This window comes from Tiliqua scincoides, chromosome 5 (genome assembly GCF_035046505.1).
Source record: "Tiliqua scincoides isolate rTilSci1 chromosome 5, rTilSci1.hap2, whole genome shotgun sequence".
Lineage (NCBI taxonomy): Eukaryota > Metazoa > Chordata > Lepidosauria > Squamata > Scincidae > Tiliqua > Tiliqua scincoides.
The window spans coordinates 49287105-49301336 of NC_089825.1; the positions used below are offsets into that span (position 1 = coordinate 49287105).

Sequence of the window (14232 nt, forward strand, 5' to 3'; positions counted from 1 at the left end):
TTCTACCCCCTCTTCCTTTTTCCCCGCATTTGGTTTCATTTCTTCTGGAGAAGGAAAATTTTTATTCTTTTTTAAAATAAATTAGTAAAATTTTGACCCTCTGCATGCCTAGTCCATAATTAAATGGGTTGTAACGTCTGATGGTTCTCACAGATGCTGCTCTGGTTTTGTTATTGAATAAGAACACCTGAGGTTCAGTGCTCTCCTAGAAAGGATTTTCCCCCAGTCAGCACCCTTTCTGCATGCTTCTGTGGCCTGGGATGGTGGCTATGGATAGAAACAACCAGTCCCCCCTGTCCCATTAAGCTGCTGACCCAGTAAAAAGGGAAAGCATGAAGCAGGATGGAGTGTGTGTACACTAACCACTAGTTGCTACCCCCCTAAATCTGTGTGCTCTCCATGGTATGGTCCCTGACAGTTAACTTAAGTGACACATCCCCAACAGTGGCACTCCATTCCCCAGGAAGCTTCCATTCTATTTGCTTTGTCTCAAGTTATACTGAGTTTTGTTGGGCTTTGAGTTTTTTTGGTTAACACGATTGTGATTATTTGATTCTCTTGTGATGGCTGTTTTGTTATAAGTTAGTTTTTAATTATCCTAAACTGCCTTGGTGACCCCTTTAATGGGAGCAAAAGTCAGTAGGCAGTTCAGTCCTAAGCCACCCTGGTGCTGCACAGTACAGTGGTGTCAAAATGGCTGCTGCTGCATCCTACAGGGGCAGAGCAGCGGCTGGAAGTCTCCTCGGGCCCAGGTGGCCTCTGTATTGGGCCCAGGGAGCCTCTGTGAGTACTCCGATCTACACCAGCTACTTAGCTGGCACAGAACCGAAGAGACCGGTATGGTGTTCCATGGCTCAGGAAGGGCGGATAGGATTTGGTGGCAGTCTCTGATGCCATCCTCACCCCCGCCCTTCCTCCACCCTCTCTCTGTGTTCCCCCCCCCACCATCCCTCTGCCCCAAAAGCCTTCTTGCTGCCTGGCAGGGACACTCACCAGCTGGTGCTCCTCTTCTGCATCCTGTCCAGCACAAGTCACCCTGGTTTCTCCGCATTGCTTCTGCTGGCGGCAAAGTGCCTTATGGCATTTGCATGACAGCCATTAGTGGGACAGCGTGCGAACCTCTGACTCTGCCCTGGCATAGGACTGGGCTCTTAGGGTGCAATCCTATCCAACTTTCTAGCAATGCAGTCCCTAGGTAAGGAAACAAATGTTCCCATACCTTGAGGAGGCCTCTGAGACTACTTCCCCACCACAGGATGGAGTGCATGCCCCATTGGCATGGCTGTACTGACACTGGAAAATTGGATAGGGTTGGGCCCTTAGTCATTAAAAACAAGTGTGTGTGTGTGTGTGTGTGTGTGTGTGTGTGTGTGTGTGTGTGTGTGAGAGAGAGAGAGAGAGAGAGAGAGAGAGAGAGAGAACTATAACCTTAAAAAAAAGAAAAGCATTTCTTTGGAAAGAAAGAAATTATCTTTCTCCTTTTTTGTGTGTGTCCTTAACGAAAAATCACAGCAATTCTGATTCTGTTGCAAAACTTTCTCCCTCTAATGGCAATACAATCTGCCAGTTTGGTATGTAAATAAGTATTGTGTAGTAGCAAGCCAGTAGCTAATTTATAAGTGTACAGGTTCTTGATTTGCTACCCGGTGACAGAATTTTAATAAGATAAACATTTGTCAAGTTGTTTGACAGGCGATGGCAGCATCCAAATCACTGAGTGAACTAGGTGACAAGCTGTCCTGGCATGTCATTTTTTTATTGCTGTCTTTTGGTGCATAAAGATCTTGTATTAAGTGATATTTTAAGAAGACTCATTCTGTTTGACAGTTTAGTGACATGATCTGTGAGCAGGAAGAAATAATGTCACTGTGTCAAGTTACAGATGAGTAGATTGCTGTAGATATTACCTATTTTAATAGCACTGAGCAAGTCAGCGGTGATGTAGACAAGCAAATTCCATGTTTTATTATAAGATTTCCAGATGGGTCTTAGGCAAGTTTTATGTACAAAAAATTCATGAGCTGTTAGCAAATAACTGATGAGTGATGTTTGTGAAGGAATACCTTACAAGAATTTATTACATTTCTTCTCTAAAACAAATGGTTTCCCCACCTTTAAGATTTTTATTATTGTGGCTGAGCAATGTTGCACACCAGAATCTTCTAATTGCTTCATCCATTTAAGTTCAAATTTTCCTTTTCATTTTCTCAAAACTTATTAAAACGTATAGCTTTGCTCCCCAAAACCTCATTATTGTATTTACATATGCAGTGGGCTTGGATATGATTCAAGGTTATGGTTTATGATGCCTGCCTTATTGCGTGGAGAAATTAGCTAATTGATACTTGTGGCATGTGTTCCTTTATTGAATTTCCACTTAGGAAAGGCTTTGGTTGGTTGCTTGTCTGCACTTCCATTAAAAAAAATTGATAGTATTAGTACAAGTTTTTTTTCCTCAATTTTTGAATGCACTTTTGAGTTTTACCAGTGTACTGACTTGATAATAATACTGTCAATGCCACTGTGGTGGAATTCCATAAGTTTTGGTGACATTTCTAAGAGCATTATGCATTACATGGTTAGGGCAGCTGCTTTGAGTGCCCATTTGGGAAAAAAGTGGGATAGTAATTGAATAAATAGAATCTTATACACTTTCCTGGGTGTAAGCCCCATTGAACACAATGAGACTTCTGAATATATATGCATAGGACTGTACACTTTACAAGTATAAAGTGTGAATGGAACTAGCATGTTTGTAAGCATAGGTATCATACAGGTACACTTGTCAGGAGTTGAGATGCTGTTATTCTCAAATAGTAACCACCTTCTGATGCCGGGTCAAACAGGCCTGGAATAAGAAGGTGATGTCTTTGGCCAGCTGCAGAGGATCCAGTCAGGGCCTAGGAGAGGGGCGTAAAGGGCAAAATTTATACCTAGGCCCAGGGCAAAAAGGGGGGCCCAGGAGCCAAAGGAGGGGCCCAGAAATTTCCTGGGATCTGACCTTTTCCTGTCTACTCAGATTTGTTGCCCATATGCGATGCCGGGGACATTACCATGACTGGGGATGCTGGGGACACTACTGATGCCACATGGGTGGGTAGACCTGGGCTCCAAAGACTTTTCCAGCTGTCTCTACCCTCCCTTCACCCTGTTCTGCTTTGCCCCTCCCTGCCCCTATTCTGCTAACCTGTCACCACCCTCCCCTGCTCTCGCACCCCCCTTTGCAAAGGGGCCCAAAAGAAATTTTGTAACCCCTGGTAAAATTCTTCTCGGAGGCTCTGGGTCCAGTACCCTATAGGTCCCACTGTTGACCTTGCTTCTCCCTCTCTCCCAGCATTGGACCTAGTGTGCCAATGTCTCTCTGACTGTTATATTGCACTTTTAAATGTTTAACAAATGAAAAAAAAACAATTGAAAAATGAAATAACACCTGATTTAGAAACACCTCCTGCTCTTGCTGCTATCTTGATGGGGGAGTGTGAGGTATAGTGCTGATAGAGTTCACCTTCTAAACCCTGGAAATTAAGCAATTCTATGCATGTTTCCTCAGAAGTAGGTCTCGCTGCACTGCAGCTGCTGTGGTGTATTTGAAGTGTCAATGACATACTGTTTTTAGAACAATACTATTTTCCTGGGATTTCTTTTCCTGAAAGAATAATTATCCTCTTGAGTTTTAAATTGGGGGAAAGACAGGTTCTTGTAGAGCAAATGAAGGCCAGACTGGCCTTCAAAACTATATAACAATGAAGGGAATGGGATCAGTGCAAACTGATCTTTGGTATAACGGTGCATTACAAGCATCTCCCTATTTTCATCTGTGAAATGTTGAGAATATGTTAACAGTCAGAAATAAAAATGCCACCTAAAAGTGTTAAGAGTGACAAAAATAAAAAAGCATTGAACTTCATACTGTGAACCTATGAAGCAATTTTCACACATAAAATGAGATAGAATGGATTACAATGGACTCTGAAGTCTCTGTAGTGAGTTGCAAGGTTTGTTTACTCAGGTGACTTTAATTTTTTAATAGTCTTTATGGATTCAACTGTACATTACTGTTACGAACTGTGCTATGATCATTTTATGGAAAAAGGCAGAGTAGAAATGCTATGATCATAGCCTAGAAATGCTAATATCATAGCATAGAAATGCTATGATAAATTACTGCCTGCATGTTTTTAATGTTATGTTAGAATGGATCTTTTTTTTTTTTTTAACTGCAAAGCAGCATTGGGAGAAAGCCATTTGAAAATGGAAATGTGCAGTAGGGTTGATCCTTAACCCTCTCTCTACCCACCATTTGATGTGCATAATTATCAAATGATTTGCACAATAGGCAGATTAAACAACCTGAATGTGGGAAACTGGAATATGGCAACCCTAATTAGGAAACACCCTGCATGGTGTCCTGAATGGACAAATGCACCCAGGGAGCGATATTCCCTGCAGCCTTCCACTTGTACAGAAGATTAATGAAATACATGGGGATCCTGCTGGTGTGGGTGGATCTGAGAAAGTAATTCATTTAATCTTTTACTTCGTACATTTAAGTTACTCATACTGCAGTAGAAATATATATAGATGCATTACAGGAGATGTTGCTGATCTTATTTTGCGATGCGTATTTAACATGTTTCTGCCGAGCCCACAGGTGTACACATCTGAGCCCTGTTGCGTATATACAATGTTGGGTAGAACTGGCTTAAATCACCACTTTTTGCAATCACAATTATACATAGCATGCTAAAGAGATATAACTTGTATTATGAAGTCAAGACTTGTCTCTAGTAAGCTGTAGCTCACAGGTTTGGGATGGTGCTTTTGCTATGTTCTGTGGGTTTGTGGGTTGTAACCCTTCAGTATTTCATGTGGCAAATGAGCAAGGGCCTGTTCCTTGGAGTCCACAGTCATCTGGGCACATCTGATTCTGTAATGGGGGGGGGGAGGCTACAGAGTTTCTCCTGTAAGTCAAACTGGACTCTCCAGAAAAAGAAAAGTAGAACAAGAGTCCAAATATTGGTTCTAAAGGGGAAATTATAAGTGGGTTGATGTTTTACTGTTTCTGACTCTTCCGCTAGCCTTACCTTTGTTTTTCTTTTTGTCAACAGGAAAGTTTTGAAAGAAATTTCTGTGGGAGATCTAAAACCCAATGAAACTGTTGAAGCAAACTTAGAAGCACAGTTGTTGTCCAGGCTAGACCATCCAGCCATTGTCAAGTTTTATACCAGCTTTGTGGAAGGAGAGAGTTTCTGCATCATCACTGAATACTGTGAGGTGAAACATCTGCATTATTTTTCAGGTCCCTGAATGGGAGTTCCAAAATGCCTTAGGAAAAAAAAACTATTATATCTGAAGTCTTATTACTTATTGGCAGCAATATCTAGTACTGTATATTTGCACAGGCAAGCGCTTGCAATGCAAAATGTCTTGATTAGAAGAGACACTGTATGGAACAAATGGGCTTATCCAAGTGAGAGTGTCTTCTTGCTATCCTGGTTCTGTACTTTAGCTGAATCTAGGGTGCCTGTAACTTAAATAAATCCCCTTACCTCAAGGAGACCTCCAGCTGCCTCCTGAGCTGCACTGGATGCAGCATAGGCCATGTGGCCTGCCTGCACAGCTTAGTATTGAGCTACCCATAGCATTATACAAAGCATTCTGCATGATGACTGGTCCTAATAATGTGAGCATATTTCAAGGTTAGCTGTTACTTTTCCACACTCCTAGGAGCCTGAGTGGAGTTTCTAATATTCTGATTGCATAAGGTAACCATCAGCCAAAGTAAACCTTAACACAGACCTTGAAGGAACTCATCCACACAGGAGAGAAACCTATAAAGGGCAATTGAAGGGCTCCCTGAAACTTGGGCCCTGGGAGGAGCTTTTATACTTAGTTTAACCTTATCCCAAGCTATTAGATGCTCTACTGAGAGATACAGATAACTACTCATTACTGCATAATGAACAACTGCTCAGCCATGTGCCTGGTATAATTAACATACTCCCTCCATGCATGCATCAACCCAAGTGGAATTTACATGTCAGTGGTACCAAGTTGTCAGGGATATTTTGTGCATGTTGAAGTCTCTACAATTGCCCTTGGCTGGATAATGCTGCTCTCTTTCACAGATGCAGAGGTCTTATGGGGGGGGGGGGAATGAGTAATATTTTTGGCTTGTACACTGACTCTTGGGATGAGGGTGCCTCATTCATATATAATCACTTCTTGAGCAGAGGTGCAAGAGGCTTTGCAACTTCATAAACATTAGCAGTAGGCATGGCAACTTCATAACCATTGCAAATATTGCAGTTGCCTGATTTTATTTATTTTAGCCTTGGGGTTAAAAGGACGTAATATCATCATACATTAAATTACAGAGAATATCCATTATTGAAATACATAGTAGGAACATTTGCTGACCAAGATAACTGATAAAAGCTTGACTGTGTTCAGATCAATAGGGTTTCCCCCTACACTGTTTAATTGGATTTGGATTTAGAGGTTCTGACAGATTGTAAATTTGGTGCTGTATTTCAGGGTCGAGACCTCGACTTTAAAATTCAGGAGTACAAAGAAGCTGGCAAAGTATTCCCTGAAAACCAAGTAGTAGAATGGTTTATACAGTTGTTGCTTGGAGTCAACTACATGCATGAAAGGTATGGTGAATGATGGAACATAGTTATAAACATGAGGCTGAATTTTTGCTGTGTGACTGCTAATGCTGAAGTGAAAATTAAATCTTGCTGAATGGTCTTCATCTCTGAAATGAACCTCAGCTGCCTGAGCTCAGCTCAGCCTGAACCTCAGCTGGTCAGCTGCCTTGATTAGGACTAATCCTAATACCTCAAATACCAAAGTGTATACAGTGTTTTCTGAAATTTGGCCCCGTTGTGCTTCACAGAAATACTCCCCCCCCCAAAAAAAAGGGATATCAAACGCAAATGGGAAAACGTTTGAGGTTTTCCCCCTAAATTCTTGGTGACAGTACTTTGAAAGTGAAGTTGCTTTCCTTTTTCCAAATGGAAATAACCATCTATGTAGGGTATAAAGTTCACAATAGGCTGTGCAAGTATAATTGGGGATAATGCAGCTTGTGATTTCTAAAAGTTCTGTAGGTTCCCAGATCGAACAAGCAGACTGAACCATTATTTCAGAACTCATGTAAAAGAAAGCAGTTACAAACTGGGCTGCCAGCCTACCAGGAAAGCAATGCACATGGTCATTCCCCCCTTTGCCCTTTTTGGAGTGGTGGTGTTGGTGAGCCTAGGTTGAGAGGTGTTGAACTCAAAAGGACTGAAGGGCCAAACTCCTCCCCCAGAAGATGCATAAAGGGCCACTCCACATCTTACATAACAGGGCAAAAATCTTAGAATCTGCTTGTCTTATTGGAAAACACTCAGTATGGGAAAATGAACTGCTCCATTTACTACAAAATATGGTTTAATTCTTTAGTAACCAAAATAATGAGACACCTCTTTATCTTCCAGAAAGCGTTCCTATTTAATAGTCCTTGTCCGGTTGCATGCTGCCAACTCAACAATTTTATTTTTATATATTCATTTTTCCTATTGCACCATCAATTTTTAATTAGGAGTGTATTTAATTATTAATATGTACATTTGAGGTCTTGGATTTCATGGTGCATGACATTATTGGGAAAGAGCAGAAACAGTGTTACTGCTCAGACTGTTCACACTGGATGTGGAGCTCTGAATGGCTTAGGCTCTACATGCAGGAAAAAGGATGTATACCCAGCACTGTACTTCCCAGCAGGCAGGTTTCAGGAAGCTAGAAAAATTGAACAAGCTGCAAAGGACTGGAGAACTAGGAATGGGATTCAGATTGCGACATTTAATGCGACATTTAAACAGAACTGTTAGTAGGGTTTGGGGAGCAGGAGTGGGCTGCTGGATCATATATAACTCCCACCCCTCTCTTTGTATCCGCTAATCCCAGTCTATCCTGGGGTTACCAGGCCACTGAGAGCCAGGGGACTTTGTGGCTTGTCTGCAGTCTTTACTTAGGGAGACAAAAGCATTAGGAGAAGCTCCCCTAGTTGAACAGCTAGCTTTATGAACTCTAGACATATTAATATATTTTCATAGCAACAGTCTTTCCACAATAATCAACTTCATTCTGCTTCATTTGCTGGTTTGCCTCGAGGAGCATTTATTTAGCATGAACACAGGGCTGGAGAGAGGACTTCCATATTAGAAAATCGATTTTCTGTCCTCTGAGTTTTGACATCAGTTGCTAGTTAGGAGGAACTGTGGAAGAAACCCAGTAACCCACTTTCCTCTCAGTTGGGCTGATTAGAGTACTGATTAATACCAGCAATTGTTGGAGACTCCCTGTCATCAGTTTTCTCAAACCAAAGTATGCTCAAAAGAGGAGGTATAAAGATAAGGAAAATCATGTTTTACTCTGCCAAGAAGTAAAAGGAGCTCAAGTTTTCTGAGCATGGGTTTATATAAACATCCATGTGTGACTGAGGCCACCAGGAAGAGTTGGGAATGCTTTAAAGGAGAGAGAAAAGGGAGAGACTATGGACAAGGTGAAATTAAAAGTCAAAGGAGCATATTCTGAAAATGGAAATAAATACTATACCTGAATCAATCACTGGGCATCAAATAGCCTACTGAAACAGATTTTTTTTTTGACACTAGTTTGCCAATCAACTGTATTTTGTTTGTTTCTCACCTTTACGTATTCCCTTTTTCCCTGGAAAACCATGACAGTGTACATTGCTCTTTGCCTTCCTTTTGTCTTCATAGCAACTATGTGTGAACCATTAGACAGAAAGAAGGTGTCTGGCCCAAGGTCACCAAGTGAGCTTCATGTCTGGGTGGGGTTTGAATCCAAGTCTTCTTATTTTAACGGCCCACCAGTCCCATAGCTTGCAACTGTATAAACAGAATATGCACTGAATACTATGATGGAATGCTTTGATGGGGGGAGGGAGGCAATTAGTTGGCCAGCAAGAGGTAAGTAAAAATATCTTACCAGTTGGTCCCCTTGAACCCATGTCAGCTGTTTTCAGGGTGGGGGAGGGTAGGTAGGGCAGCTGGCATAAATCTGAGAAGAAGGGGTCAGGTCCAGGCTGGGAAAAGGGTTAGGTTCTGCCATGCACCACTGCTGCTGAGATCCCCCCTCCTATCCTCAAACTGCCCTCCCAGTTCATCCCACTCCCTGCCTTGAGTCATCCCCCCTGCAACCTTACCTGGACTGGTGAAGTGTCCAAGTGGTTCTGGGATTTGCACGGAGCCTCCAGCTGTTTCCGCAGAGGCTCTCTTGCATGTGATGGCAGCGAGTTTGTGCTGTCACTGGGTCACTTAGGACAGAGGATTGCGAGATCTGCTGTTGTAAATGGCCATGGATTGGTCCATGAGTCCGATGCCAATTACTAAACCATTCTAGCTCTCTTTTACTGGTCTAGTCAGTAGGCCATGTCCAAGTCCACATTTTGCCAGAGGTGTTGCCACAAGGTGCCACCTCCAACATGCAAAGCGTGCCGTTACCAGAAACATGCTGCAACTTCCCCTTCTATTCCCCAATACGCAAAACATCACCCAACCACCATCTTTCTGCCCTCTCCTCTGCTCAGGGTGCTGGGCCAAGAAATCTCTGTCAACTGAGAGTTGAAAGAGCTCAGCTGAGAGACTCATTTGCTTTCTCAGTTGATCAGGTGAGAGAAGAAGCAGTCAGCTGCAGGTGGCTGGTGTCCAGCTGGAGGAGGTGGTGACCAATCAGAGGAGGTGGTGGGGTGCACAATCCTGCCAGTTTCTCAGCCCAATACCTGAAGCAGCCACTTCACAATGCCTCATGAGCAGACTGGCCCTGCTTCTAAGTAAAAGCATGCATGTGCTATGAGTTAACCAGTAACTAAGAAGAGTCTGAAAAGCAGTGCACTTCATCAGTGGCGTAGCTAATGATCATGTAGCCCAGTGCAAAGCTCAAAATGTTGCCCCGAAAGTCACAACTGGAAGTGACATCACACCCGGGCTTTTTAAAAAGTGAAAATTGGGAGGAACCCACCTCATCCTTCCAGCAGCTCACCACCCACTTGCTCTGCTGCCTCCCCCCAGTCAGTGGCATAGCTAAGGCATCTATCTGCTACCCAGGGTCAAAGAAGATTTTGTAACCCCCCCCATGATAAAATCAAATTTAATTAAGTAAATAAATAAAAAGTTATTGGTTGCATGTTGTATCCTAATAACATCTCATTGGCACTCAGAACAATCAGTCTCATAGGTCAGTTTGGAGTTAAGCAAATCCACTTTTTGTTCCACAAGGCAGTTGTGTTTTCATTTTCTGGTTAATTGGCCATGACTTTTGATAGAAAACAGATATTCCAGTGCAGTTTGTTTTATTGCATTCTGCATTAAATGTACTTTCCAATGATATGTAATACCATGATGGTATTATTCTTACATACCAAGATTTTCACAATTTTGGTCACTAGTGTCAAGCTCAGCTCGTTGCCCCCCTAAAACCTGATGCCTGGTGCAACTGCTACCCCCTGCACCTCCTTAGCTACGCCACTGCTCTTCGTATTCTGCCAGAATCTGCTTTTAACATACCAGATTCTATAAGACTCCATCTACAATCCAGGAGCTTCTACCCTGGTACTACCCCGTGTGTCTGAGTTTTCCCTGGTTGCACCCCATATCCTTTAGATCCATCTCTCAATGCTTTAAAAAAAATTGAAATGCAACCATGGAGCAGGAGAGTAGAGAACTTGATCAAAGCAGCAGGATGCAGAGAAGGTACTATTACCATGGGCTGCTTCTTTATTCAATGTAAACCTTGCCTTTTTTTCTCTCCAAGTGAAAAGTTAAAAGTACCCCATTTGTATTTTCCTGCAGATGGGAAAGCAGCTGGGATATAGTGACTTTGATTGGAAAATAGCATGTAGTGAAAGGGTTAAGCACCTGTTTTCTCCACTGCTTGGAGGCTGTTCCTGCAACACTTGTATCTTGTCAAGTTACTACTACACATGCTGACAATTGTGTGTATGTAGATATTTTTATGTGAAGTGCTGTTCACTTTCCACCTCGCTGAGAAAAGCTGTATTTTTCTGTATTTTCAGGCGAATCCTTCATAGGGATTTAAAAGCAAAGAATATTTTTTTGAAAAGCAACTTCCTTAAAATTGGTAAGTTTTTTGTTTAATCCTAACAGAATTTTATTACTCAGTAAAATTCTCTTGTATGAATCATATATTTATAGAATGAGGCATGATGGTGGCAGATTTGTGTGCTTTAATAATGGATCTGCCTCAGCCACAAAGAGGGCAGAGGGGCTCAAATTTAACAACGGTGCAGGTATATAGGTGAGTAATGTAAAGCCTGCTTCCAGCGGTGTGGCTAGGCTGGGGGGGTACATTGCCCCCCCCATGGCAGATTGACAGTTTTCTGCTGTCTCTGCGGGGGGGGGGGGGGACGACACCTTTTACATGTGGTGTGTAGCAAATGCTGCAAAATTGGCCCTTCCACCCACCGTCGTTCCCATATAGCTCCAAATGGAACCATTTCCTATGCATGCGCAGAGGAGGGGAGTGACGTGATGACACAGGGGCATCATTTTGTGGACCATCCCCAGGCACCAACCAGCTCAGCTGCACTACTGCCTGCACCCCACCTTTGGCTTACTGCTATACATGTCCCCTCCCCCACGTGTTATTGTTCTAGTTAGTCACATTTGCAGTATTGTAATTTGGTTGAAGAAACTTTATGGGTGGGAGGGTTCTGCGCTCCTCTCTTGCACACCTCTTTTAATATTAAACAGTTTATCCAGCCCCGGTCCTTTTCTATTTGTGACAGAGCCATGACTAAACACATGGCTCTGCTAAAATTGTCTAGTTTCTCTTTTAAATGTGATGATAGACAATAGGGAAAGGGCATTGTCATGCACTGCTAATTGTACAGCACTTAATTTTAATTTAAAAATATCGACCTGATCATTACACACCGCAGACACCTGCCTATAAGTCGATCTCACAGATAAGTCGAGGGCATGTTTTGAGCCAAAAATCATGGAATTTTCTATGACCATCGGATAAGTCGGGGGCCTTGTTTTGTGTGATTTTACCTGAGGCCGGATCCTGAAAAATAACCTCCCAGTAATTGTTATCTAAGAACTATACAGTCTCCAATTTATTGAAAACATAGTAAGTATTAAAAACACAGTATACATACATAGTATATACAGTATATATACTTAGCATAGCAAAAACTGTTTTTGTACAGCTCTAATTTATTAAAAACTATGATCTATCTCATAGATTAGGTGTCTCCAAACTTTTGGCAGAAGGGCCACATCATTACAGATTTTCTTCTTTGATAAAAACACGTGGGAGTGAAAGAACTGGAAAGAACACCTCTTGCCCAGGGAAGACACTGGACAGTGGGGAGATTTAGATGCACATGGGGTTTCATTTCATCAAGCAGGGAGTCAGATGGGGGAGGGGAGAAGGGCAGTGAAAGAAACTGGAAAGCAGCAGTGGATTTACTCAGATGTAGACCCTCTTCAGAAGGAGGTTCAGCAGCACCTCCTCGGGTGTGGGGTTTTGGGATTCCTGGCAGCCTCGCCTCCCGCCCAGCCGGTCCCCCCATTGCACAAGGACCCTGGAGGAGGCAGGGTGTTGGGGGGACAGCCTGCTGGCCCAGTGCTCCCTGCACCCACTCAGAGCTGCTGCACACACTCACTTCTGCTGCCTGCGAAGGCAGGGAGCAGAGCGGAGGTGTCCTGCTACTGCCACCCACCGCCGTCACCAGACTGATGGAGGGCAGGGAGCGACCTGTGCTGCCTACTTCCAAGCGCACGGCTGCGTCTGTGGTGGGCACAGAGGGAGGTACACTGCCCCCGCCCAGGGAGCATCTGGTGGGGAGCAGGCAGTGCAGGATGCTCCCTGCATGCTCCCTGCCCTCCATCGGTCTGGTGACAACGGCGGCAGCCAGGTTGCCCCCCCCCCCTGCTCCCTGCCTCCGCGGGCGGCAGGACTTAAGCGAGTCCGTGCAGCAGCTGCGCGGGGGAGCGCCGGGCCAGCAGGCTGTCCCCCCACCACCCTGCCTCCTCCATGGCTCCTTCGGGTCCTTGCGCAATGGGGGGACCTGATGGGAGGCAAGGCTGCCAGGAATCCCACAACCCCACGCAAGACCTCAAGAGGGGTTATCTTGAGTTATCTACGGTAACTTTAATTTTTCATTTTTGATTTGCAAATTTTTGTTTTAACTCTCATAAGCCACATAAGCTCACAAGCTCTCAGAAGCCAAAGCTGTGAGATCTGCCACAACTTAGTTGCCAAACACTGAAATTCTTCATCTTCCCCAGTAAAGCGCCAAACACTAACAGAGATATAAGTCTTCTTGGGAAAGAGAATCTCAGTGTCTTTGTGGCCTTGAAAAAAAAAGATAGCTTTATGAGTTATAGCCAAATAAGCTTCAGTGCAATTCTGTCTTGTTTTATGTTGTTTTGCTACTTCATTGTGGGTTAGGCTTTCAGAAACTCAGCTGTAGAAACAGAACTCATTACAAGAGGTGAGAGGATTCATTGGTCCTTTTGAAAATGATCTTGTTTCCAAGAACAGCAGCTTGTCTTGATGTTGCTTTTTCCTCCTGAATCATGGGTAGCCCAGTCCTAACTAGCGCTGGAACAGGCAGGCCAGTGGGCCTGCGCTGTATCCAGCTCAAGTTTCAGACAGCCAAAGAAACATTTCCTGTTATCCTGGGGAAAGCCACTGCAGTCCCAATGGGGCTACTCAGATCTGTGCCACCTCAGGAGGTGGCGCAAATTTGAGCAGCCTGGGACTGCTCCGAACTGCCAGGGAACGGGGTAAGGATCTGGCATAACTGCCGGATCTTGGCCCTGCCTCCCACTCCCCGCCCACCCACCCTGGGAACACTACTACCTGCCCTCCCCCAACCCTGAAATGCCTACCTCCTCCCCGCCCTCCACATGCTCCCCACAGACCCCTGCGCCAACCAAGCTCAGCCGATGCAAACACTTTGTCCCCAGAGCTCGCATTGGCGTGGGGAGGTCACTCCCCCAGAGTGGTGCAAAAGTGCTCGACAGCACTTTTGCAATACTTCTGGGCCGGCACAAGGGACTTACGTCAGCCCAAGGCGAGGTTTGGATTGCGCCCTTAAGTGTATACTATTACTTTTGTATTTCTCAGGCCCATAAGAAGCACAGTGTGTGCTTGTTGCGCCTGGGATTTCTCCCTTCTCCACCC

The 14232-nt window shown here is 44.0% G+C and overlaps 1 protein-coding gene across 2 annotated transcripts in view; it reads left to right on the forward strand.

Moving 5' to 3' along the window:
- The window catches only part of NEK11 (NIMA related kinase 11), a 110734-nt gene that overhangs the window by 28862 nt on the left and 67640 nt on the right, over positions 1-14232 (forward strand). For both annotated transcript variants that reach the window (XM_066627227.1, XM_066627228.1), the window contains exons 3-5: positions 5109-5274; positions 6538-6656; positions 11090-11154. In XM_066627227.1, coding sequence (XP_066483324.1) covers positions 5109-5274; positions 6538-6656; positions 11090-11154 — 350 coding nt within the window. The remainder of the gene's footprint in view (positions 1-5108; positions 5275-6537; positions 6657-11089; positions 11155-14232) is intronic.